The sequence below is a fragment of the Pongo abelii genome, chromosome 7 (genome assembly GCF_028885655.2).
Source record: "Pongo abelii isolate AG06213 chromosome 7, NHGRI_mPonAbe1-v2.0_pri, whole genome shotgun sequence".
NCBI classification, from domain to species: Eukaryota; Metazoa; Chordata; class Mammalia; order Primates; family Hominidae; genus Pongo; species Pongo abelii.
In genome coordinates, this window is record NC_071992.2 from 84,715,870 (window position 1) to 84,740,529 (window position 24,660).

Below are 24,660 nucleotides of genomic sequence, written 5' to 3' on the forward strand. Positions count from 1 at the left end.
ACCAGCACCCATCCTGGTCACCAGGGTAACTTTGTCAACCAAGAAGGCCGAGGATCCCAAACCAGCATTTTCTACTATCAAAAGAGAGGTTCTGCAAATCCACCGGCAGGAGAGAATATACAATAGCAGGTGGCATTTATATGACCCAGTGTGCATGGCAGTGTCCCAGCGTATCACCATGAATCTCAGAAACTCTAGGCTTTCCCCATGGGAAATCCACACCACCACAGCACCAGTGGAGGACTTGGTCAAGACTCTTGAAATCAAAGAGCTCACAGTGACTGATTCTTTCCCTAGTTTTATAATATAAATAATGGCATGGGGTCACATTCAGCCGTCATTATCCACAACATTTCACTGATGGGATCCTCCTCAGACAGAGATTGGGTATCAGATTTCTCGGTCACATAAACTGTTGCTCATTCTGTGAGGCTGCCTATTTGTAAAGTTGTGGTTCCTATTAAAAGCAATCTCAGACGTAGGAAGCACCCCTCACTTCCCTTCTCATTCATTTTGTTAAAGCAAATGGGCTTTGGAATTCAGTCCTGTTTCTACCACTTACTAATGTTGTTAATTGCGAGGAGTTCCTTAACTTTGCCAAGCCTTGATTTTCTCTGCTGTAAAGGGGGAATAATAAACCTATTTTACAGAACAGCTGAGACAATTAGGTGAGTTAATGTATATAAAATGGTTTGCACAATACCCAACACATATTAAACTGTCACTCAGTTTTTAATATTAACCTCTATGTGCTTAATAACATTGAAGAAGAAGGTTCAAGTAGATTATAGTCTGTTAAAGAGTTCAAATATAAATAAATAATTATCAGGGTGAGAATTGCCATAGCATAGATATGTAATGTGCCCATGGCAGGGCATGAGGTGGCAGCATCTAATGGTTGAGGGAGTTGGGTGAGACATCAAGAGAAGGTGACATATTTTTTTGAGTACCCAGTGGAAGGCATGGGATACCACGTGGATCTCTGCAGTAGATTAAATATAGACTTGAACTAACCTATCCTGGAACAATAGGACAATTTCCTTGTGGCTTACAGAAATTATTCCCTGCACCTATATTGATTTGTTTATTAAACGAATAGCTTTATTGGTAAACATGTATATTGTGGAAGTAGACTTGGTTATCATTCCCACAAGTCCAATTAAAGTAATGGTATCTATATAAAAAACTCATAAAAACTAGATATGTAAGTAATCAATAAAATACTCTTCCCAAGTATTCAGGAGAAAAAATGTGTTGAAATGATGATTCATCATTCCACATAACGTATTTATGACTACATTTAATAGCCTCATTAGCAATAAAATTTTTATGAGTTAACATCCTATAAGAATATTCGCTTGTACCTTACTGAGACTTTATCTGTAGATTTGTAGCATAACCATAATCATCTTGGTATGTTTCTTACACATTTTATTCAGTGAACCCAAATGAACTTCTAATTACATGTTCAGCTGCCAGTCATGGTTTTATATGTTTGAATATATATACCTTCAGAGGATATTTGCTGTTTGGAGTGGTGAAGACTTCATCTTATAAATGCAAACAGAAGATAGTTGGAAGAGGAAAATGTTTTAGCAGTGTCTCAAATGTCTCTCCTTAATGATTATTTCACAACCTCAAGATATTTTCCTAAAAGACTAAGTAAGAAATATATAGTAAGATTCCTTTCTGGATATTTTCAGAACTCCTAGTTATAACTATGCACCAAATATGGATAAACACTGGATTATGCAGTACACAGGACCAATGCTGCCCATCCACATGGAATTCACAAACATTCTACAGCGCAAAAGGCTCCAGACTTTGATGTCAGTGGATGATTCTGTGGAGAGGGTAAGCACATGAACTTACCTCAGTGTTAGTTTTTGGCCCAGCTTCCTTTGTGTAGACTTATTCTTGCCAATCCTGTTTGGTTTTTTCCCCTTCATTTTCCAGCATCGTTTTGAGAGAGAAAGAAAGAGAGAGAGTATGTGTTTAGTGGCTTAATCATCCCTCCCTTATCTTGTCCTCATTCCATCTACCTCTCCAGGGTTGGTTTCTTATGGAGCCAGTAAAAAAGAGGAGAGAAAAATCAAATCAGCATAGATCAGGGGCCACATCCTCAAAGGCAATAAAGAATGATGGAGCTTGTGCTGAACTTGAACTTTAAGTTAAGGGCCCCATCTAAAGGAACAGCAATTACTCAGCTCCAGCTAAATTTTGCCATGTAGAAATATGGATCAAGTATCAGCAGGTCTTCTGACTTTTTTAAAGAAGCCAGAAACACAAAAAATTTTATTTGAAATTTTCTGAACTTTGAAACATAGTATAAGCCAAACAAGACGTGCCTCAGGCTGGATTTAACTGGATCAGGCTCAGAAGCAGCCTGTTTTTAACCCTTGGTAATTAGATATATGATGATAACTTTAACAATGGATTTTCAAAGTACGACCTATAAAGTTTGATGGTAGAGGTTGTTGTGTGGGGTGTTTTTGTTTTTGTTTTACCAAACAGGCTAACAAAAAGCCTATAAGTAGAATGTGCTAGATTCCAAAAAGTTACGTTTCAACTTTACCATTGGACCTTTCCCTCCCAGATTGTAAGCAAATAGAAAATGTGGATAATGTTATTGAAGCAACTCTTGCCTTTTAAAAATAACAGGAAAAAGATTTGGGGGCAATCGTGGCAACACTATTGAGCATCATCTTATACCAGCACAATTGATTCTGACTTGTTCCTGTGCTGTATTTCAGCTGTATAACATGCTCGTGGAGACGGGGGAGCTGGAGAACACTTACATCATTTACACTGCCGACCATGGTTACCATATTGGGCAGTTTGGACTGGTCAAGGGGAAATCCATGCCATATGACTTTGATATTCGTGTGCCTTTTTTTATGCGTGGTCCAAGTGTAGAACCAGGATCAATGTACGTATTTCTCTGTTTGCAACATTCAACTGTCGTACCTCATGTGTGTCTACGATAATTCAATTACCAGTCTCAGTGTCTGGTTTCCTTTCATCCAAAACAAAAAAGGATGTGTGTAGGTTGGTTAATTTCGAAGATGAAAACCTTTTCCTCCCTGCCACATCTTAAATTAGCTCAAGTATACTACTTAAAGAGAAAGGAAAAATAAGTGTATCAATGAATAATTCTCTCAAATTGACTTTTTGGTCTGTGTGCACAGACAGGATGTGATCTTCTGGGATATCACCCTTCTTTGAATCAGAGATACGCTGTCATTTAAAAAAAAAACAAAACCCGACGCCATCCTTTTAGTGTTTAACTTTTAAAAATTATTCCAAAAGAAATGTTTTTAAAAGATAAATTTTTAAAAGCTAGCTTTTCTTTTAAAGGAAAAAGAGCTAAAGGACTAGGCTGCTATTTCTGTCACTGTAGGCAGGTCACTGCTTCTCTTTGCATCTCTATTTTCCCATCATGAAATGGCCTTGCCTATTTTCCCATCATAAAATGGCCTTGGCAATCATCTCAGGATGTTTTGAATAAAATGGGATTGCATCCATGAAAGAATTATGGAAAGACTAAAAGAAAAAGTGGAAGTAGAATCCAGAAGCTGGAATGGCCCTTAAAAAGCATCTAGCTTGGACCCCTGATGTAACAGTGAAGCTAGGCAGACAGCATCAGTGCCCATCTTAGATCCCTGATTCTGGAAGTGGTGGCAGTGGGGCCCAGAGCCCAGATGTTCTGAATCTCTCCCATGTACCTCATGTGCTGCTGCATCATACTACATCCTGGAGAGAGGGCAACTGAAGTAAGAAGGGTTTCTTTGAAGAACGTTATTGTGCTTCCTAAGATTATTAGAAACACCCTGGGAATTGTCAGATCTATATCTAGAAGGCTTTATATTTTAAGGACTAGATAGCATAGATTGAATTCAACTGTAAAAACTGTACATCCTTTTTTAAAATATTTTAAAGCCCTTGTTCAACGGAAAAGTTATGGACTATTGGATTTTAAACAAAAGTATGCTTGCTGCAAAAACCATGTATCAGGCTGCATCTTGCCTGGCGATGTGGTCAGAGCACAGGGGTGCAGGCATCTTTCCAGCCTGACCCTGGCAAGAGTCAGTTAATCTTGCTCAGTGCCATTGCTGTGATCACACACCCACCCTTGCCACACAACTACCCATGCCTAGGAGACCAGATGAGAGGGTGAGAAGAGTTGAAGGCCAATGAGTCACTGCTGTAGAAAAAGCAGCCCTAAGTGCCACCTTCCCCTGGCATTGGATCTCAGCCATCACCGTGTGCCCCTTTACAGAGTCCCACAGATCGTTCTCAACATTGACTTGGCCCCCACGATCCTGGATATTGCTGGGCTCGACACACCTCCTGATGTGGACGGCAAGTCTGTCCTCAAACTTCTGGACCCAGAAAAGCCAGGTAACAGGTGCGTCACTCTTCCTCCTCTCAGCCAGCCCCAAACACACTGAGCTCCAGCTGGTGCCCAGAGCCAGCCAGCAGCTGAAGACATGGAGGCAGAATATGCCTTGCCCACAAGGATCACCCCAAGCTGAGCATTTCTCAGCTGCTTGTGAATAGCATATTGATGGAGATGCAGTCATGGTCTGTGGGAAGTGAGAGGTGTTTCTTTAAATAAGCTGTTAGCACAGATCCATTTGGAAAAACGTCCAGATGCCAACAGTAAATATTATCATTTTGCTTTCAGGTTTCGAACAAACAAGAAGGCCAAAATTTGGCGTGATACATTCCTAGTGGAAAGAGGGTAATTATTGGTTCCTGGGGTGCTTCTGGGAACCAGTCCTAGTGGGCAGCTCTCCCTGCTGAGTATTTTTTTTCTCCTTATTTTTCTTTGCTAAGCATGCAGATTTCGTAAACCTAGTCACAAGATTGAATGGTTTGCTGCTTATTCTGTAGTGGTCAATAGAGTAATAATTGCTGGATCAGAATTGTAAAGAATAACCCTCAAGTTGGTTAATTGGTACAAAAACACAGTTAGATAGAAGTTACAGAATTTGATAGTATAGTTGGGACATTATCGTTAACAATAATTTATGTATATTTTAAAATAGCTAGAAGTGAAGAATTGCAATGTTCCCAACACAAGGAAAAGATAAATGAGATGATGAATATCCCAATTATCTTGATTTGATCATTACACATTGTAGACGGGCATCCATATATCACACGTACCCCCAAAATATGTATAATTGTGATATTTCAATTTTTAAAATACCAAAAAAGCAAGAGAAAGATGACTCCACATCCCCCAAAAAGAATAAATTCTCATAAGATTGGACCAAAGCCTTGATTATGGGTGTAGATTTACTGTTGCATTTCTCAGTGCTGGTTTCTAATCAGACCAGTGGATTAAGTTTCTCTGCCATCCTCCCCGTGTTCTTCTCTAAGCTGCCTCCAAGGCTTACCCGGCGCCCTTCTTCCTACTTCCTACTTCTTTTCCTTATGTGCCTTTCCTAGTTTTAAATAGATAAATGTATGCCATTGTAATTATTTCCATTGTCACTTCCGGGTTTCCCCTTTTGATTCATTAATGCCCATTGCCTTGTTTTTCTCTGTACATAAATTAGGAGAGAGAAAATATTTATATAATTTTTTTAACAAAACGAACTTTGAGCATGTAAAATGAAACATGTCTGCCCAAATTTTGAAATTAATGCTTTTGGGAAGAACGAATCTTTTCCTGACCTCTCATCTTCATCCTACCCAATCTGTCATTTTCATAAAGGACTCATCAAATGTTGAACTCCTGTAGACAGAGCTTTAACATCTATTTCTTGCTGTTTAAAGAATGTGGAGTCATGTGACAGGGCAAAAAAAAAAAAGGGGCAGGACTCAGGGACCGTAATTCAGATCACTTCTCACGTATGAAGCTTTTGTCTTTTTGTCGAAGCAAATTTCTACGTAAGAAGGAAGAATCCAGCAAGAATATCCAACAGTCAAATCACTTGCCCAAATACGAACGGGTCAAAGAACTGTGCCAGCAGGCCAGGTACCAGACAGCCTGTGAACAACCAGGGCAGGTGAGTGATGCAGGCTTTCTTTACCACCACTCATGTGCTTCTCCATCTCTAATTTAGAAAATTGTCCACATATAAAAGAATGTACATTTGTGTATAAATAAGCTTTTCCTAGTGGCCTTAAGGGCAAGCTGACTGAGACACCTCTCCGCGGACAGAATTACATAACTGGTTCAGGCTGGGCCTCCCCATTACTACTTGGGCTCCCTCCAGTTAAAAAAATGATGATCTCAGAGAAAGTTCTATGCCAAAAGACACTGCTTTCCGCTGAGGAGAAGATTCCTGTTATAGTCCCTGTTAACTAGTCACTGAAGAGTTGCCAAGAGGCTACTTAGTCAAAGCACAGGTACGTGCTGAGCCTCTTGGCAGTGAACCACCCCAAGAGACATGATGGGGCCTTCACCCTAGGCTAAAGTCAGATGTCATCTTACCCCGAGTAGAGGACAGAGCCTGTGACCAAGCTTGAGGAATGAGAAGAGAAACCATATTCTGTTTGTTTATTGTTCCTACTTCTGCTCACAAAGATTCTGGCATCAAATATTTCATTAGAATAGATCCTCTTCATTAGTAGAAATATTACGATAGACCCCAGAGCTACCCAGAATACCAGTTATTATCAGTAAGAATAAAAGAAATACTGTGTGATGAATTAACATTGCTTTTAAAGAAAGTGAGTACATATGAATTTAAACCAGTTTAAAACCATTGATTTTAAATGCCCTTGATTGAAATGTATGCTAGCTAAAAGAAAATGCTGTGTCATGACAAGAGGAACTGAACTTTGGCCCCAATCATTGCAGCTGAGAACAAAATCAGAGGAAAGTGAAAAATACTAACACCTAGTGAGCATTTGTCTTACGTCAGGCACGGTACGCAGGATTTTGTAGCATGTACTCAATTTAATCCTTACATCTGTAGAGTGAGGTGGGCATTGGCATCTCCATTTTACAAATGGGCAGCTGGGATTCAAACAGGAGTTGTCTGATTCAAAAGCTCAGGCCACTTGCTGCCTTCCAAGGTAAGTTACAATAACTAGGTGAAGAGAAGTTCAAATCTTCTGTGAGTCTTTTTTAACTTAACTGATCTGTAGATATCCACACAATTCACCAACACCAGTTCAAGATGTCAGGCTCAGGGAATGAGTAGGTAACAAAGTTATTATTAAAATGGCCCCACTCATTATACACTTATTATATGGTATCTAGCTTGTTGAATAGACATCCATAATAAACAACTTGATCCTTGTACCCTGCATTTCTTCATGTTGTCTTGTACACAGGATCCCTTTGAAATAGAAGAGGACAGGGAGGGAGAGCTGTTGAAGGAAGGGCTAAAACTAAGCCTTCACTGCATTCTAGTATATCTTAATTTTCAAGTGTTTAGTGGAGAAAAGCTGAGACCTATTCATTATATTTTAATTTGAAGTCTTCAAATCTTTCTTATGAAAGCTCCAAATATTATTATGAATAAAACCTCAGAATTGTTTTGTAGCTCTAAGATGATTTTTATGAGCTAGCCTCAATAGACTACTTTTATTCAGGAGTTGCAAATGTTCAGTGGTAAATATATCTCATGCAAATTGGTGATCTTGTTACTCTTTTAGCTCTAAGAGGTGAACATTATAGCCTTTTGGGAATAAGGTACACTGCCTACCTTTCAGTGTATAATTTTACAAACCTCTCCATATGGCTTGCCCTAAAATTTTAATATATGTCCTAAAGGGCAAATGTAGCGTAAACTAGATTATGGTACTTTGGCACAAGCTTTTCACTCATGAGCTAAATGCTAACTAAGTTACAAACTTAATTTTGCTTTTTCATATTTTTTGAACTTGTTTTGGCCCCCATGAAATGCTTTCATATCTGGAATTTTCTTCCACTTTTTCATTTCTCTGTGAATCAGTCTGAATTTAGATCCATTACGTGGATATATGAGAACGTCAGCAATGGTCTCTTTTAGAAAGGCCTGAATTCGTGGAACAAAGAATTAGGCTATGCCCTGATGGTGATTTCTTTCTGTAGAATTTCTTTAGTATTTCTGATTGCCTCTAGCTTCAGTGTATCCACAGCACTAGTGAACTGTTACTCTCATCCCAAACCAGCAGGATCAGCATCCCTGAGAGTTTGTCAGAAATGCAAATTCTCTGGCTATTGTAGACCTTCTGAATCAGAACCCTTAGGGGTGAAGCCCAGCAATCTGTGTGTTAACAAGTCCTCCAGTTGACTCTGATGCTCCCTAAAGTTTGAGAAGCACTATTCTAACCCACGATTGTGTTTACTGGTAGCCCTCAAACCATAGCTTAGGAATCTAAGAACTTCAGGAAAATTTTGAGCCTGAATCTTTAAAGCAGTTATTGAATCTGTGGGTCAAACCTGATAGCTGTGTTGTGTGTTGTTGTTTTGTTTTGTTTGGGACAGGGTTTTACTCTGTCACCCAGGCTGGAGTGCAGTGGCGTGATCATGGCTCACTGCAGCCTCGCCCTCCTGGGCTCAGGTGATCCTCCTACCTCAGCCTCCTGAGTAACTAGGACTACAGGCACACACCACCATGCTCAACTAATTTTTGTGCTTTTTTAGAGATGGGGTTTTGCCATGTTGCCCAGGCTGATCTGGAACTCCAGGACTCAAGTGATCCACCCACCTTGACCTCCCAAAGTGCTGGGATTACAGGAGTGAGCCTCCATGCCCAGGCAGCTCTGTTGTGTTCTATCGACTTTTTGTATCTTGGCCTTTTGCTCTTTCTTTCTGGCCACTTTGAAGATTGTCTTTTTTTGGTGACAGTATCCCTGACTTTAAAAAAGGAAGAAGAAAATTCAGAATAATGACACTGAATTGCTCAGGTTTGAGGTGGCAGAGGAGGCTAGAACTGACCTGCTTGGAATCTGCTCTCTCTCGATGTCCTTCCTGGCATGCACCCTGCTTCTGTTCCTCTTAACAAGGTGAATGGCCTTCATTCCAAGGCAACACAGTCAGGTTTCGACACTCCATGGGGTACAAAGGGAAAATCAGCATGACTAGCCCCATTCTCTTCACTCTTAATCCCAGAGATAGTGAATGCCTCCCTCCTACCACATCTTTGTTCCAGGTCACCTAAAGGTTGTTTGGTGGAGTCAATGTGGGTGCATGAGGTAAGTCAACAGAGGAAAGAGATCCAAAGGTTGAGGTTAGAATATTGGCCACCACCACTTTCTAGTTGTGTCTTCTCAAATAGGTCACTTACTTTCTCCTGAGTCTCAGGTTTTCCATCTCTAAAATGGACAAAATTAACCTCACCCTTGTGAGGATTAAGTGATATTATACATATAATGTACTAAAGTGAGACTGAGATTAATTTTCTCTAGTGTGCGCATATTGGGCGTTATTATTATTCCAAGCCATCTTACCTGCTGTTTTCATTCCCATGAAGCCAATAAGAATTAAAATGGGCTGAGGCCAGGCACGGTGGCTGATGCCTATAATCCCAACACTTTGGGAGCCCGAGGTGGGCAGATCATCTGAGGTCAGGAGTTTCAGACCAGCCTGGCTGACATAGTGAAACCCCATCTCTACTAAAAATACAAAATTAGCCAGGCATGGTGGCGGGCACCTGTAATTCCAGCTACTTGGGAGGCTGAGACAGGGGAATCACTTGAACCCAGGAGGCAGAGGTTGCAGTGAGTCAAGATTGTACCATTGCACTCCAGCCTGAGCAAAAAGGGCGAAACTCCATCTCAAAATAAATAAATAAATTTAAAAAGAATAAAAATGGGCTGGAATCCCAGAGACTTAGCATCACTTCTTGACTATGTGAACACAATAACCAGCGGGGACTAATTAAGACAACATGGACATATGTGTTTGCATTACTTCCACGTTCCTGAATTAATATGAGACAGAGTGTGAATTCCCACCGCTCTCTCAGCTGGGCATTACACCCCCGGGCACGTTTATGTACGGACACTCCCCATCCCCCTACACCATCACACACATGCACATGTGCATACTGAGGGGCAAATCTCAACCTCTTTCTTAAAGCATGTTTGTTCCACAGAGAACAAAGAGCAGTGATGCTCGATGCTGGCGGTACATTAAACTCACCTGGGGCCGGGCACTGCAGCTTGTGGCTTACTCCTATAATCCCAGCACTTTGGGAGGCTGAGGCAGGAATTCTAAACCCCCTAAGCCCGGGAGTTCTAGACCAGTCTAGGCAAACTAGGGAGACACCATCTCCACACACAACAAAATAGCCAGGCATGGTGGTGTGTGCCTGCAGTACCAGCTACTCAGGAGGCTGAGGTGGGAGAATCGCTTGAGCCTGGGAAGTCGAGGCTGCAGTGAGCCATGATCGTGCCACTGCACCCCCGCCTGGGCGACTGAGTGAGACCCTGTCTCAGAAAAACAAAACTAAAATAACAGAAAATAAAAAATAAACTCACCTGGGTGGCACTTGATAAATGCTGATGCACACCCCAGACCAACCAGGTTAAAAATGTCTGGAAGTGAGGCCAAGGAATCTGTATTTTTTAACGAGGTTAAGAATCACAGGCCTAGAACCAGAGAATATCAAAGTTTGAAGGAATCTTAGAAATCTTCTAAGTTGAATGATGTCATTTTTCTGATAAGGAAATTTAGGTCCGGAAAAGTAAAGCTACAAACCCAAAGCCAAAACCTGCATCTCTTCACTTCACATTGAGTACTTTGTTCCCTGTAACATGCTGCCACTGCAAAATTGCGAGACAGATTTTCCGTTTGAAACTATGAATGGCAATTGCCACTCATGGTGGTTCTCAACCCTGACTGCACATTAGAATCATATGGGCAGCTTTAGAAATGCTTATGTTTAAATCCCAACCCAGGCAAGTTAAATCAGAACCTCTGGGTACGAGACCCAGGTACCAGTGTTTTTTCCAAGCTCCCCTGATGATTCCTATGTGCAGACAAGCTTGAGATCCACAAATGTCAAGTGAGCATTAATGGGTTGGTTTTTCTTCTTCTTCTAGACATAGGTATTGACGTCTTAAATAGTAGCTACATAAAAGAGAAATTCCCTGGGCATCCAATTTTGAAATACACTTTACATATTATCTGGCATTTAAGTGGAAAAAAGCAGCCTGCTTTGTTTTAATAGGGCAAATATCACGTCCTTTTCATGAGTTGTTGAATTCCAGCATCTTTACAATTTAGTTTGCCTTTCTACTATTGGATCAATATAAAATCAAACATTTGTTTAAAAAACTGTGAGGACCCCTGCATCAAGCAAGCTGATGCTATTATAACGGAAATGGAATGTAGTTTGTTGAGTGGAAACTGGTTTAGCTCCAGAATGGATCTTTGTTTCTATACAAAACTTATCTCTCTGGCCATATATCCTTCTGATCCTTTGTGAACAGCTGCAGAGCATGAATAATAAGATATTTACCATCGAGATCCTCCTAGAATTGTTAGTTTTCCAGAAGCAGACAAACCTGTTTCCCAAAACTCACTGAACTCTGGTCAAAATGGCAGCATGGCTCGTAGACATCTTCCCCTGGCTAACCTGATTCCAGAGGGCACATCCAGAAGGATTGAGCTCCCAGTGCCATCCTCTTACTGAATTCTCCTCTTTGCATGGGTCCATTGTGGACCACTCAGCCTTTAAACCTCGCTTCCTTCCCTCTTCAACCCACGCTGAAGCTCATGTATGAAGAGCTGTGCATCTAATTACATCTTTGGCTTCTATGCATTTGTTCTAAACAAGTCAAAAAAGACAAACATGAGAATAGGCATTTTACTCATAAACTGTATAATACAGCCCTATTCTGCTTAATTCGTACTGTGTCTTCTTTTCCATCATTTCCTAACAGCCCACCCTAGTCAGGTCCTCCTCTATGTTTCTTAAATGTTATATGCGAATCCCACTTTCTCACTTGCGTGGATGTTGTTACTTCTCTCTTCTCACCTAAGGCTCACCTGAAGACTCATACTGCCTTCATACCATTCTCCTTTTCATCAGTATCCTGATCAAGGTGCTTTGGGATTACATCCTGGATATACCACTTTCTTGGTATTTGACTATGTGCAAGTTTCTTAACCTAACTCCGCCTCAGTTTCTTCATCTGTAAAATGGGCATCATAATAGTTCTTGCCTCATAGGTTGTTGTAAATATTATATGAATTAAATGTATCAAGCATCTGGGACAATTTCTAGGACATAGAAAGCACTCAACAAATGCTGGTTGTCAATCATTGGCCAAGATCAGTTTACCAATTTCATTTTCTAGGAATTACAATAATCATACATCTTCCAACATTCCAGTGTTGACTTTTACAAGTGATTATCTAGATTAAAATCTATAATAGGTAACATTTCTCTCCTTCTGCTTCTCCCTTTCTGTTTTCCCTCCCCTCTCTTTCCCATCTCACACCATCTCAAAGAAAACAGGCCAGGAGATAAATCCTCCTGGCACAAGTAACATTATTTCATATTTGTGAGAGAAAATTTGACAATGACTTGAGCTAAGTAGCAGTTTGGACAAAGATGTGAATATGGTCTTTGTATATTCCCCAGTGTTAAGATAAATATTTTAAACACATGTCCACATGCAGGTAACTTTTTTATGATGTTCATGTTGGCATGAATAATAATCAGATTATCACAAAATTACTATACAGTTGTGACATTTCAGAAAACATGATTTGACCTGAATTATGACCAAATCCATGTCATAAGACATATGGTAACCAAGAACTAGTGTGTGTTTATGTATAAAATTAAGCTTTCACTGCAATGCACCTTTGAAAACGTTGTAGCCAATTTTTTACATTTTTCTTTTTATTTCAATAGTTTTCGGGATACAAGTGGTTTTTGGTTACATGGATAAATTCTTTAGTTAGATTTCTGAGATTTTAGTGCACCCATCACCCAAGCAGTGTATACTGTACCCAGTTTGTAATCTTTTATTCCTCACCTGCTTCCCAGGCTTCCCCTCCAAGTCCCCAAAGTTTATTATATCATTCTTATGCCTTTGCATCCTCATAGCTTAGCTCCCACTTTTAAGTGAGAAAATAAAATATTTGGTTTTCCATTCCTGAGTTACTTCACTTAGAATAATGGTCTCCAGCTCCATCCAAGTTGCTGCAAAATACATTATTTTGTTCCTTTTTATGCCTGAGTAGTATTCCATGGTGTATATATACCACATTTTCTTTATCCACTTGGTTGATGGGCATTTAGGCTGGGTTCCACATTTTTGTAATTGCTAATTGTGCTGCTGTAAACATGCCTATGCATGTGTCCTTTTCATATAATGACTTCTTTTCCTTTGGGTAAATACCCAGTAGTAGTAGGATTGCTGGATCGAATGGCAGTTCCATTCTTAGTTATTTAAGGAATCTCCATACTGTTTTCTGTAATGGTTGCACTAATTTACATTCTCACCAGCAGTGCAAAAGTGTTCCTTTTTGCCACATTCACACCAACATCTATTGTTTTGTTTCGTTTTGTTTTGACTTTTTATTATAGCCGTGCTTGCAGGAATAAGGTGGTATCTCATTGTGGTTTTAATTTGCATTTCCTTGATGAGTAGTGATGTTGAGTATTTTTTCATGCTTGTTGGCTGTTTGTGTATCTTCTTTTGAGAATTGTCTATTCATTTCTTTACCCTACGTTTTGATAGAATTATTTGTTTTTTTCTTGCTGATTTGTTTTAGTTCCTTTGTAGATTCTGGATATTAGTCCTTTGTTGGATGCATAGTTTGCGAATATTTTCTCCCACTCTGTGGGTTGTCTGTTTACTCTGCTGATTATTTCTTCTGCTGCGCAGAAGCTTTTTAGTTTAATTAGGTCTCATTCATTTATTTTTGGGTTTTTTATGTTTGCTTTTGGGGTCTTAGTCATGAGTTCTTTGCCTAAGCCAATGTCTAGAAGAGTTTTTCCAATGTTATCTTCTCAAACTGTTATAGTTTTGGGTCTTAGATGTAAGTCTTTGATCCATCTTGAGTTGATTTTTGTATAATGTGAGAGATAGGAATCCAGTTTCATTTTTCTCCATGTGGCTTGCCAGTTTTCCCAGCACCATTTATTGAATAGGGTGTCCTTACCCCAATTTATGTTTTTGTTAGCTTTGTCGAAGATCAGTTGGTGGTAAGTATTTGGCTTTATTTCTGGGTTCTCTATTCTGTTCCATTCTATGTGCCTGTTTTTATGCCAGTACCATGCTGTTTTGGTAATTATAGGCTTGTAGTATAATTAGAAGTCAGGTAATGTGATGCCTACAGATTTGGGTTTTTTTGCTTAATATTGTTTTGGTGTAGCCAATTTTTGGGGTTTTTTTTTTGTTTCTTACTCATGAAAATGGACATAAGTAGGCATAAGTAAGAACAGAGAACAACATCCTTAACCAATCTGAGAAATATTTGCAATTCAAAATGCAGAAATTATAATGATTATTTAGCGGATACTTCAGGAAGGAAAAGCAACCAGAGGTCATCTAATATTGCACTAAGTATTTCACATGGAAAACTGTTCTATGAGGTACATATTATGCCCATTTTAGATATGAAGAGACTGAAGCTCAGATGGGAAAATAACTTGACCAAAGTCACACAGCTAGAAGAATGACAAACCTGAGTTCAAACCAAGATCTGGGTGACTCAAAGCTTCTGTCTCTCTCACTAAATAATAATTATTTTGTACAGTTTACCACCAGAAAACATGAGCTTGCCCAGGATTGGATAAACCTTTTAAAGGCCAATTATAATACTGCTCTAGGTTCATATAGTACATCTTTCCCTTAGAACTTCAAAACACTCAATCTATTCTCATGACTATCCATGAAGCCAGGAGGAGCAGGTGTTATTTTATTGGATGTGGAATCCAGAAGAACAAAGAGATTCTGCAATTTGCTCAAAGCCATAGAGTTAGCAGCAAAACAAAAATTAAAATTAAGGTCTTTGAATCCCAACCCAATACTCATCTCCATTAAAAATGACTACCTCTTATCAAGTACACATTAGATCACATTCTTTAAGTAATAAACCGTGTGTGGGTGTATGTGTGTAATAATAATAATAATAGCAGCTGCTTTTGTTGAGTGCCTGTCACGTGCTGAGTTCTTCCCGTGTGTTATTGCTAATGCTCATGACTCTGCAAAGGCTAATGTGGCATAGCTTACTTGCTCAGGGCCACATAGCCGTGTGATAGAGCTGGTGTTCAAATCCAGGCTTTTTGAGCTTGCAAATCCGGACTTTTTCCTTTAAGCCACACTGATGAGTAAAAAACACCATTCCAAGTCCAAGACAGAATATAGGTAATATTCACTACTACGAAATCCTATTTCAGTTAACAACTTGTGACAGCACTCTGGGTTGTAGTGAGGATTAAATGAAAAATTCATAAAGAGTGCTCTAGAGCAGTACCTGTTATCAAGCAAGAGTTAAATAAATGATCATAATCATGGTAGTCAAGATGATGATGAATGAAATTGTTTGAAAGGCATTTGACATATTTCTCATTAGATTTGATTCCACCAAACTAGCTGCACACTATTTGTATCCTCATAACAAAATTGCCAGCCTTCTCTTCTTCATCAGGTGTTATTTATATACAGGCAGATATAATCAATCTAAAACACTAACACATAATTACCTAACCGAGTGATTCTGTGCTGAGATAACTTCTGGGAATGACTCAGGAATATGAGACATGGCCCTTGCCCTTAATTCCAACTTGCAGCATAGTTGGAAAGGCTAAAAGAAAATTATAACAACTGAAGAAATTATTTAAATAGTTTTATCTAGCACCTCACCCATAGTTGGTGTGCAGAAATATTTGTGGAATGACTGTGTGCTAAATTATTGGCACAGACTGATAAATCAGACAGAAGGAGAACGGAAATAATGTAGTTGAAGAAAACAGGAAAAGAATTTGCAGAAGGAATGAACCATCAGTGAAGATGGAGACAATCAGATTTGGCAATTAACTGATTTACTGATAAACTTCAAGGGCATAGATAATAGCAAGACAGTGTGACAGCTGTGTTTCTGCAAGGGCACTTGTTGAACAAAGCTCATTTCTGAGGCTGACTCCACACATCCCATTAGCAGGTGTCTCACCTGAGCTCAGGCTTTCATCTGATTCCTGAAACTCTCCTGCAGTGCAAAAACCATCTCTTCTCATTATTTTGACTATTTAAATGGCTTGCTGCATGAGTTTCAGAGCAATTCTTTTAAAAATTCTCTTTTTCTGCCTCCCTCTATAAACTCTCTAAGATCGCCACTTTAGTTGCAGCTATTTCAAGGTTTTATTGTGCAGTCGTAAAAATTGTCATGATATCGAGTTCTAAAATGGCTGTGGCAATGTGTGGTAATTACATTTCATTAAAATTCCTGGTATGCTTGCCAGTAGGAAGATTTTCAAAGCCTCTAGTTAATTACTTTATCTAGCAGGGTCTATGACTTTTTCAAGGGGTCCATGGTAGAAAAAATAATTGACATTTTTGTTCATGGCTCTTGCTTTATCCAAGTATGTGTGTAGATATATGTATATATGTAGTATGTAGGGATATATGTTTATATGCACGTGTGTAGACATATGTGCATATATGTATGTATATTTGATTTCGTATGATACATCATCATAGCCAAGGACAGTGCCAGACATCCAGTGTGGTTAAATTCAAGTCTTCAGGAAGGAAACACCTTTTCCCTTCATCTCTATCCCATAGGAAACCAACAAGGAATTTGGCTAATGGGAAATTCAACTAGGATTCCAAATAGCCTAAGTCACTAAAACTTCGGCCTACACCTTTGTGTTCTACAGGAATCTACTTGTACCCTCAGCTCCTCCAGGGCAAAAACAAACAAAATAGGCAGAATTCTTTGAATGCATTATGATTATAAAAACCACAGGTTTTCACTATAGTCATGCGCTTTAAAAATTAGTATTTGTACTAAAGTTGATATAAACTGGATCCACAAAAAGACTTTAGGCCATTATTTTTCAAGAATATATATATATATATATATATATATATATTTTTTTTTTTTTTTTTTTTTTTTTTTTTTTTTTTTGAGATGGAGTCTTGCTCTGTCACCCAGGCTGGAGTGCAGTGGCTCAATCTCGGCTCACTGCAAACTCTGCCTCTCAGGTTCAAGCCATTCTCCTGCCTCAGCCTCCTAAATAGCTGGGACTATAGGCATGTGCCGCCACCTGGCTAATTTTTGTTTGTTTGTTTTTTGTTTGTTTGTTTTTGGAAACAGAGTCTTGCTCTGTCACCCAGCCTGGAGTGCAGTGGCATGATCTCGGCTCATGGCAACCTCCGCCTCCCAGGTTCAAGCGATTCTCCTGCCTCAGCCTCCCAAGTAGCTGGGACTATAGGCTTGTGCCACCATGCCCAGCTAATTTTTGTATTTTTAGTAGAGACGGGGTTTCACCATGTTGTCCAGGCTGGTCTTGAACTCCTGTCTTCAGGCAATTCACCTGCCTCGGCCTCCCAAAGTGCTGAAATTACAGGCTTGAGCTACTGTGCCCGGCCTTTTTTTTTTTTTCTCTCTCTATTTTCAGTAGAGATAGGGTTTTGCCACACTGGCCAGGCTAGTCTTGAACCCCTGACCTCAGACAATCCACCCTCCTTGGCCTCCCAAAGTGCTGGGATTACAGGCGTGAGCCACCACACCTGGCCTCAAGAATAAAATTAGCCATATTTTCCTGTCTGATAGAAGATGGAGCACCTCTTATGCTTCCACTTGGCTGTGCATTGTGAATTCACTAGCCGATTATTTTTCTTCTCTAGTCATTAAGCAGTCAACTCTTTGTTTTTAAATGCTAAAGGCAGAGATCATCCAGGTAGATGGATAAGCCTTAAACCATTTGGATTTAAGACAGATATACATACAGACAGACACTCAAATGCTACTAATTCCCAAACTTTGCGAAGTTATGAAAAGTTATTTATTTTGGCAACACTTTCCCCAGCAATAATTCTATATAGCATATAGTTATATGTTAATGGAGTTTTCTGTCAGTTTCTGAGCCCAGGCTGTAGTGCAGTGGCATGATGGCATGATCTCAGCTCACTGCAGCCCCGACCTCCTGGGCTCAAGTGATGCTCCCACCTCAGCCTCCCTCCAAGTAGCTGGGACCACAGGCATGTGCCAGCATGCTTAGCTATATATACCAAAGGCATGTGCCAGCATGCTTAGCTATATATGCTTTTTTTTTTTTTTTTTTTTTTTTTTGTAGAGACAGGGTTTCACCATGTTGCCCAGGCTGTTCTTGAACTCCTGGGCTCAAGCAATCTACCTGCCTTGGCCTCCTAAAGTACTGGGATTATAAGTATGAGCCACCACACCCAGCTCTGAGAACTTTTTTGATAACTTCATGGCACATCCTCAAGCTAATTGGATAGCCATGAATGCTATAATTGGGTCTGTGAGTGCCAGAAACCCAGGCCTGGAAACCACTGACCTCCACATTAAATGGCAGAATCATGAACAGGCCGCATGCAGTTTTCAGCTAAGCCAAAATTCTGTCACTTATCAACTAACTGTGGAGACAGCACAAGGATAACAGGTTTCACTTAAATAAAGCACATAGTCCTGAAAGCATAGGTGCACTGATAGTATTCATCCATCCAACTGGAGTCATTTTCTGACCTGCTTACATCAGTACATTTCTAGACACAGCTTCCTTTGCGCACACCACCCCCACCAATTACACACATCCCTCTCAAAGACCCATGCATCTGAGCTACTTAGACTTAAATATATCCCTCCTGCCTTCCCCGTGGAATCCAGCTGCAAAACTGTCCAGTAAGCAGTTGCTACTGTAAAGCAGTGGCCTGAACTCCAACTGCACATTAGAATCATCTGGGGAGCTTCTGAAAGTCCCTGTGTCCAGCCAAATTTGAGAACCACTCATTTTACCTAACTTCCTGTGTTTAATTAAGTTGACTTCACAATTTTTAAGTTAAATCATCTCTAACTTAGTCCTTAGGCTGTTCTTGTTTGTGTTGCCTTTTTGCGGCTTTTAAGTAAAATCCACCCTCTGTATCCATGGGTTCTACATCTGTGGGTTCAACCAACTGCAGACTGAAAGAATGGAAAAAGAAAAGATGATTTCGTCTGTATTGAACCTGCATAAACTTTTTTTCCTGTGATTATTCCCTGAACAATACAGAATAACTACTAATTACATAGCATTTACATTATATTAGGTATTACAGGTAATGTAGAGATAAAGTATACAAGAGTATGTATGTAGGTTATATGGAAATACTACATTTTATATCAGGGGCTTGAGCATTCGTGGATTTGGGTTTCTGCAGGGCATCCTGGACCCAATTCTCAGTGGATGCTGAGGGATGACTCGTTAGTTGCCTGTCTGTCCCTTGAGCTCCTGCTTCTCTGGATGAAGATGTTAAACATTCAAGACATCCTAGCCAATCCACAAAAAAAGGTTGTACCCTGATATGGCTTGAAACAACCAAATTCAGTAGTACCAAGAGTATAGGGGGCTAAAGCAAAATCATAGAAGAAGTCCTGTATCTCTAGGATATGGGGATTATAAAGTAGAAACCAAAAAGCAGCTCTGATAATTCAACACATATTGAAGACATACAACTCCCTTAAGAGAAAACAAACCATGGCTCTGCATCTTGGTTCATCATGAATAATTGCATGTCATTTTGTACACGAGTGTCAGTTATCGGCAAAGCCATCTGGGACCTTTGGCCAAACTTTACCTTGCAGTAGGACACTTTGCAACCAAGATATCACTCCAAATATGGTACTGGTACAAGAGAGAGGCATGAGATCCTTTTAAATAATGCATGAAAGAACATCTTTTATTTAATAATTATTTATTTGAATACATTTGAAAATATACGTGGCACAAAAAAACATAATTTTACAGTGCAGATAGTATTGAGCTGTCCACAGTTTAGAAATGCACCCATTTAAAGAAGAGTTTCTCACTCTTTAAATAGATATGAACAAAAATAATAAAGGATAAAGAAAAGTTTCAGTAGATAATAGTACACAACTGATAGACCTATATGGAAAGGAAAAAAGACAAAAGTTTGATGACACTATATTTTAACTCTGTGACAACTGTGTCCAACTTAAAATTAAATATTCTTCCTGCCTCCCAAATTAATTTTGTAGGGAGAAGGGGGAAAATAAAATGTAAAAGAAGTTATTCAGTCTTTAAGTAAGATGTGGAGGATCCCAGGAAACGACCCCCAGGGTGAAGAGCTATTATTTCAGCCAGGTTGAGATTCAGTTAAGTGCAAGGACCCTTAGTCCGGAGGCAGTGTCATATTTACTCGGATGTAAGCCTGCAGCATCTGTGGCAGGTGTATTAGAAGGCTCAGTCTAGAAAAGTCAGTGCAAGCTCCCCGTATGTGTCTGTTGGGAAGTGAACTCTGTCTCACATAGCAGCATGCCCACTCTCTGCTGAGTGTGCAGTTGAAACTGCAGAGTTCCCTGATCCCTTTCACAGGATGTGCAACAGGGGTGTGGCACGCCTGCTTGGTCACCACCACTGCTGAAACCCCTGATGAGAGGGGGAGCACGCAGATGGGCAGGTACAGGAACCAGGGCGAGTCCTTTGGGCTCCAGCCCTGCAGTAGTATCTAGGGGCGGGAGCCGACGGCCCCAGTGTTACAATGCCCTTTTAGCCTTGCCATCTGCAGACAGCTTGTTAACCAGTTCAATGGACCCTCTGCCTTTTGACAAGGGCAGAGGGCCAATATGACAGCTTTCCGTATCCCAAGCTCTTGCCTAGCTCCTGGAAGAATCAGGTCACGCACGGGCTTGAAGGATGAATGCAGGGTTTTACTGAGTGGTGGAGGTGGCTCTCAGTGGGACAGATGGGGAGCCAGAAGCGGGGATGGAGTGGGAAGATGATCTTCCCCAGTTTGGCTGCTGGATGGCTATACTCCTGTCTGACCATCCCTAGCCAAGCTCCTCTCAGTGTTCAGATGTTCCTCCTCTTCTGTCTTTCTCTGCCACCTTGTTCCACCATTCGTCTGCTTGTCTCCTCATCTCCTTGTCTGCTTCTGGAGCCTGGGTTTCAGGGTTTATATGGGCACAGGATAGGTGGCATGGCAGGCCAAAAACAACTTTTGGGGTGCAAAAACAGGAATCCCTGTCCCCATTTAGGGCTGTAGGTTCCCGGGCTTGAAGGTGAGGCCTTTGCCAGGAAACTACCTTCTTCTACCCAGTGTTTCCCTGTCTCCTGTCCATATCACAATGTTCTTAGAAGAATAAGAAAAGACACAAAAGAAAGCCTGACAAGTTTGCTAATGTCTGGGGTATATGAGAGTTGGCTCGCCCCGTGATGGGCTCCAATTAAACTCGTCTCTGTCTTCTTCATGTGCCACTCTTCCCTGGCTCACATTAGAAATTCAGGAGCGGAGAACAAAGCAGCCAAGTTTGTTTTTCCAGAGCAGGAGGGGTCTGGTGAAAGCAGTCCTGACAGCTGCACCGTGTGTCTTGGTGAACTAACGGCTTTTACATGTTTCATTCAAGACTGTTTAGTCTGCGTGCTAAGGATTCATATATCAGTTTTTGGCTCTAGTGTCATTGAGGTAGTTTGATTTCCAATGATTTCATTGTCATCTGTATTTGCCTACAGTGAAAGAAATAACTGAGAGTTGAGTTATTGCAGAGTCACTTAAAAGCTTGCCTTTCTTCACTCACTCTCCTTAATCATATTGCCAGTGCTTCTAAAAAAAAAAGAAAAAAGAAAAAAACTAAGGCAGCAGCTCTTAATAAATAACACCTGGAGCACAATCGGTAAACTGCTTTCACGTTGGCTTTTGCAGAAGTGGCAATGCATTGAGGATACATCTGGCAAGCTTCGAATTCACAAGTGTAAAGGACCCAGTGACCTGCTCACAGTCCGGCAGAGCACGCGGAACCTCTACGCTCGCGGCTTCCATGACAAAGACAAAGAGTGCAGTTGTAGGGAGTCTGGTTACCGTGCCAGCAGAAGCCAAAGAAAGAGTCAACGGCAATTCTTGAGAAACCAGGGGACTCCAAGTAAGCCATGCTTTTGTGACCATCTCGATGGTGGCCTAGGCCTGTGGGAATAAACAATAGAGAGACGAAAGGGTTGCTCCTTCTACATTTTAGATATTATCAATGCATCATTTTTAGGCTAAAAGCACATCACTGATCTATTTAAAATAAGAAAGCTGCTAAGATTAATGTGACATTTTGCTTTGTAAACATTTTCACTTAAGCATAGAATGAAAATATAGTTCATAAAAGCACCAGATGCAAAACATATGCACACATAAAAGAGTTTATAAAATGGTTATCCCAAAAGGTAAAGGATATGGTTTAAGTCCATTTTATTTTATCGTAATGCCAACATCTTCTGATTTGTCTGCCTGAAGTTTCTTTTAAAAAATAGTAAATACAAGGTTTCAGTGTGTATGCATTTACTTTTAAGAGGAAAAGCATAAACACTTTTTTAAGGCTGTATTTTAATCTCTGTTTTAGGACAATATATATATGTTTTAATTCTGTCAAATCGTTGGATCTCGTTGACTGGCAGGGACAAACTAGTTGCAAGTTGCATTCAGTATGAAAAACACTTCCTAGCATTTTCTTAATAGCTATAAGAAACCTGTGATTATATAAATGTGAAAATCCACGGGCTGACACCCTCCACGAAAGAATGAATCTAGTACCACCTAGTGGAGTAACATGGAAAATGACTCAATTTTTATGGTGATTTCTTTCTATACGGTTAGGAAAGAGGCAATTTAAGTAAATTAAATTCTATGTCAAAGATTTGGAAATCAAATCATACACTAGAACAATGGAAGCCCTGAGAACAGGCATTTTTATTGTAGACTCCACAATATGGGCTTTAGGGCCATTTGCCCTGATATCTCATCCAAAATTGTTAAGTGTTTTCCATGTGTATATGGACATTTGTTTCCACGTCAACAATTTTTAACAAATTTTAAAGGAATCCGTAAGGCAAAATACTAAGAATCTTTGATTTGGGAGACTTTTTTTCTTCCCTAAGAGAAAAATTCCAGGTCTAATAACTCACACGAAGATATCAAATTTCTGAAAATCAATAAGGCCAGGCGCGGTGACTCACACCTGTAATCCCATCACTTTGGGAGGCTGAGGCAGACAGATCATTTGAGGTCAGGGGTTCCAGACCAGCCTGACCAAACTGGTGAAACCCCATCTCTACTAAAGTTACAAAAAAATTAGCTGGGCATGGTGGCACACGCCTGTAATCCCAGCTACTTCTCGGGAAGCTGAGGCAGGAGAATTGCTTGAACCTGAGATGCAGAGGTGGCAGTGAGCCGAGATCGCACCACTGCGCTCCAGCCTGGATGACAGAGCGAGACTCCGTCTCAAAAAAAAAAAAAAAATTAATAAGGGACAAGGACCCCGACATGCTCTTTTATCAGAAGCTGATTAGCAACATTCAGTTTAGAAGAAGTAGGAGTGCCCTCTTCTCTTCCAGAAAGTTCAACCTTGTTTCCCAGGCACTGGGCATAAGGCACATTGATTTTTCAGTATTAGGCACAAACACAAGTCTAGGGCAGCTCTCTCAAACTGTATGGAATCTTGTGTATTTGAGAGCAAGAGTCGGTTTTCACCCTTTCTGCAAGGATGGAACTCATAAGCACTCTTATTGACCCCCTCTACTGTCACAGAGGTTGCTCCCTGATCTGGAAACTGCAGGATTCATCTGAGAGGTGTCTCAGAAGCATGACAATTCTGATTCCGCAGCCAGTATGCCCCCCTTCTTTCTATGTTAGCAGCAGGCTAGAGAGATAAGGCCAGATGAATATGCCTCTACAGAGCTAAGAGCATCCAGTATTTGCACGTTAAAGTTCTTATCTGGTACACATGAGCTCTTGAAAAGGTTCCATAGTCACCAGAAAGCATGCTGCCCTCTCCCCATCCCTGCCCGCCCACCCCCTGCCTTAACCCTCCTCGGCCAAGTATAAAAGTGAGTTGGCTGATGAAAGCGTTAACAGAATTTAATTCCTCTTAGAGTAATCCTCTACTATTTGTACAAATAGAAGTTGTCTAGAGCATTTGCCTCTTTGAAAAAGCAGCCCAATGTAGTGGTAAGACCTCATAGTCTGAGAGATTATAGTCCTAGCTCCATAACCTTGCAAAATGTATGTGACATTCAAAACTTCAGTTTTCTCATCCATAAAATAAGGATGAACCTGTATTGACAATCTGATGTTTTTGTATGTAAGGGTTTTTATAATAATACCTGTTCAAGACTCCGGATTAGAGATAAATATGAAGTATATAATACATCGCAAAAGCTCAATAAAGGATAGTCATTATTACTAACACCATAATTGGGAATATGGTTTTATCCAAAAAAATAGCCTGAGCAGTTCACGTTGAAAACCAAATGTAGAAGTTCACAGCCTGCCATGAATAAAAAGGATCCTAGAAATCACCTGGACTAACCCCCTTACTTGATGGATGAAGGGCTGGAGGCCCAGAGAAGTGTGTCATCCATCACACTGCCAGGGAATGGCACTACCAGGACAACCTCTGCTACCATGAATTGCAGGCACCACGATGCCACTCAGCAATGCAGCATGGACTGCTTTCTCCTCTCCAGGATCCCTTCTGGACCAGGTGATCACTTTCTTCCCTTGTAAGCTACATCAGGACAT

The 24,660-nt window shown here is 40.3% G+C and overlaps 1 protein-coding gene across 17 annotated transcripts in view; it reads left to right on the plus strand.

The window, feature by feature from the left end:
- The window catches only part of SULF1 (sulfatase 1), a 191,405-nt gene that overhangs the window by 131,585 nt on the left and 35,160 nt on the right, over window positions 1-24,660 (plus strand). For all 17 annotated transcript variants that reach the window (XM_054561719.2, XM_054561716.2, XM_009243852.4 and 14 more), the window contains 6 exons: window positions 1,704-1,854; window positions 2,754-2,929; window positions 4,280-4,408; window positions 4,688-4,744; window positions 5,891-6,020; window positions 21,802-22,018. In XM_054561719.2, the coding sequence (XP_054417694.2) occupies window positions 1,704-1,854; window positions 2,754-2,929; window positions 4,280-4,408; window positions 4,688-4,744; window positions 5,891-6,020; window positions 21,802-22,018 (860 nt within the window). The remainder of the gene's footprint in view (window positions 1-1,703; window positions 1,855-2,753; window positions 2,930-4,279; window positions 4,409-4,687; window positions 4,745-5,890; window positions 6,021-21,801; window positions 22,019-24,660) is intronic.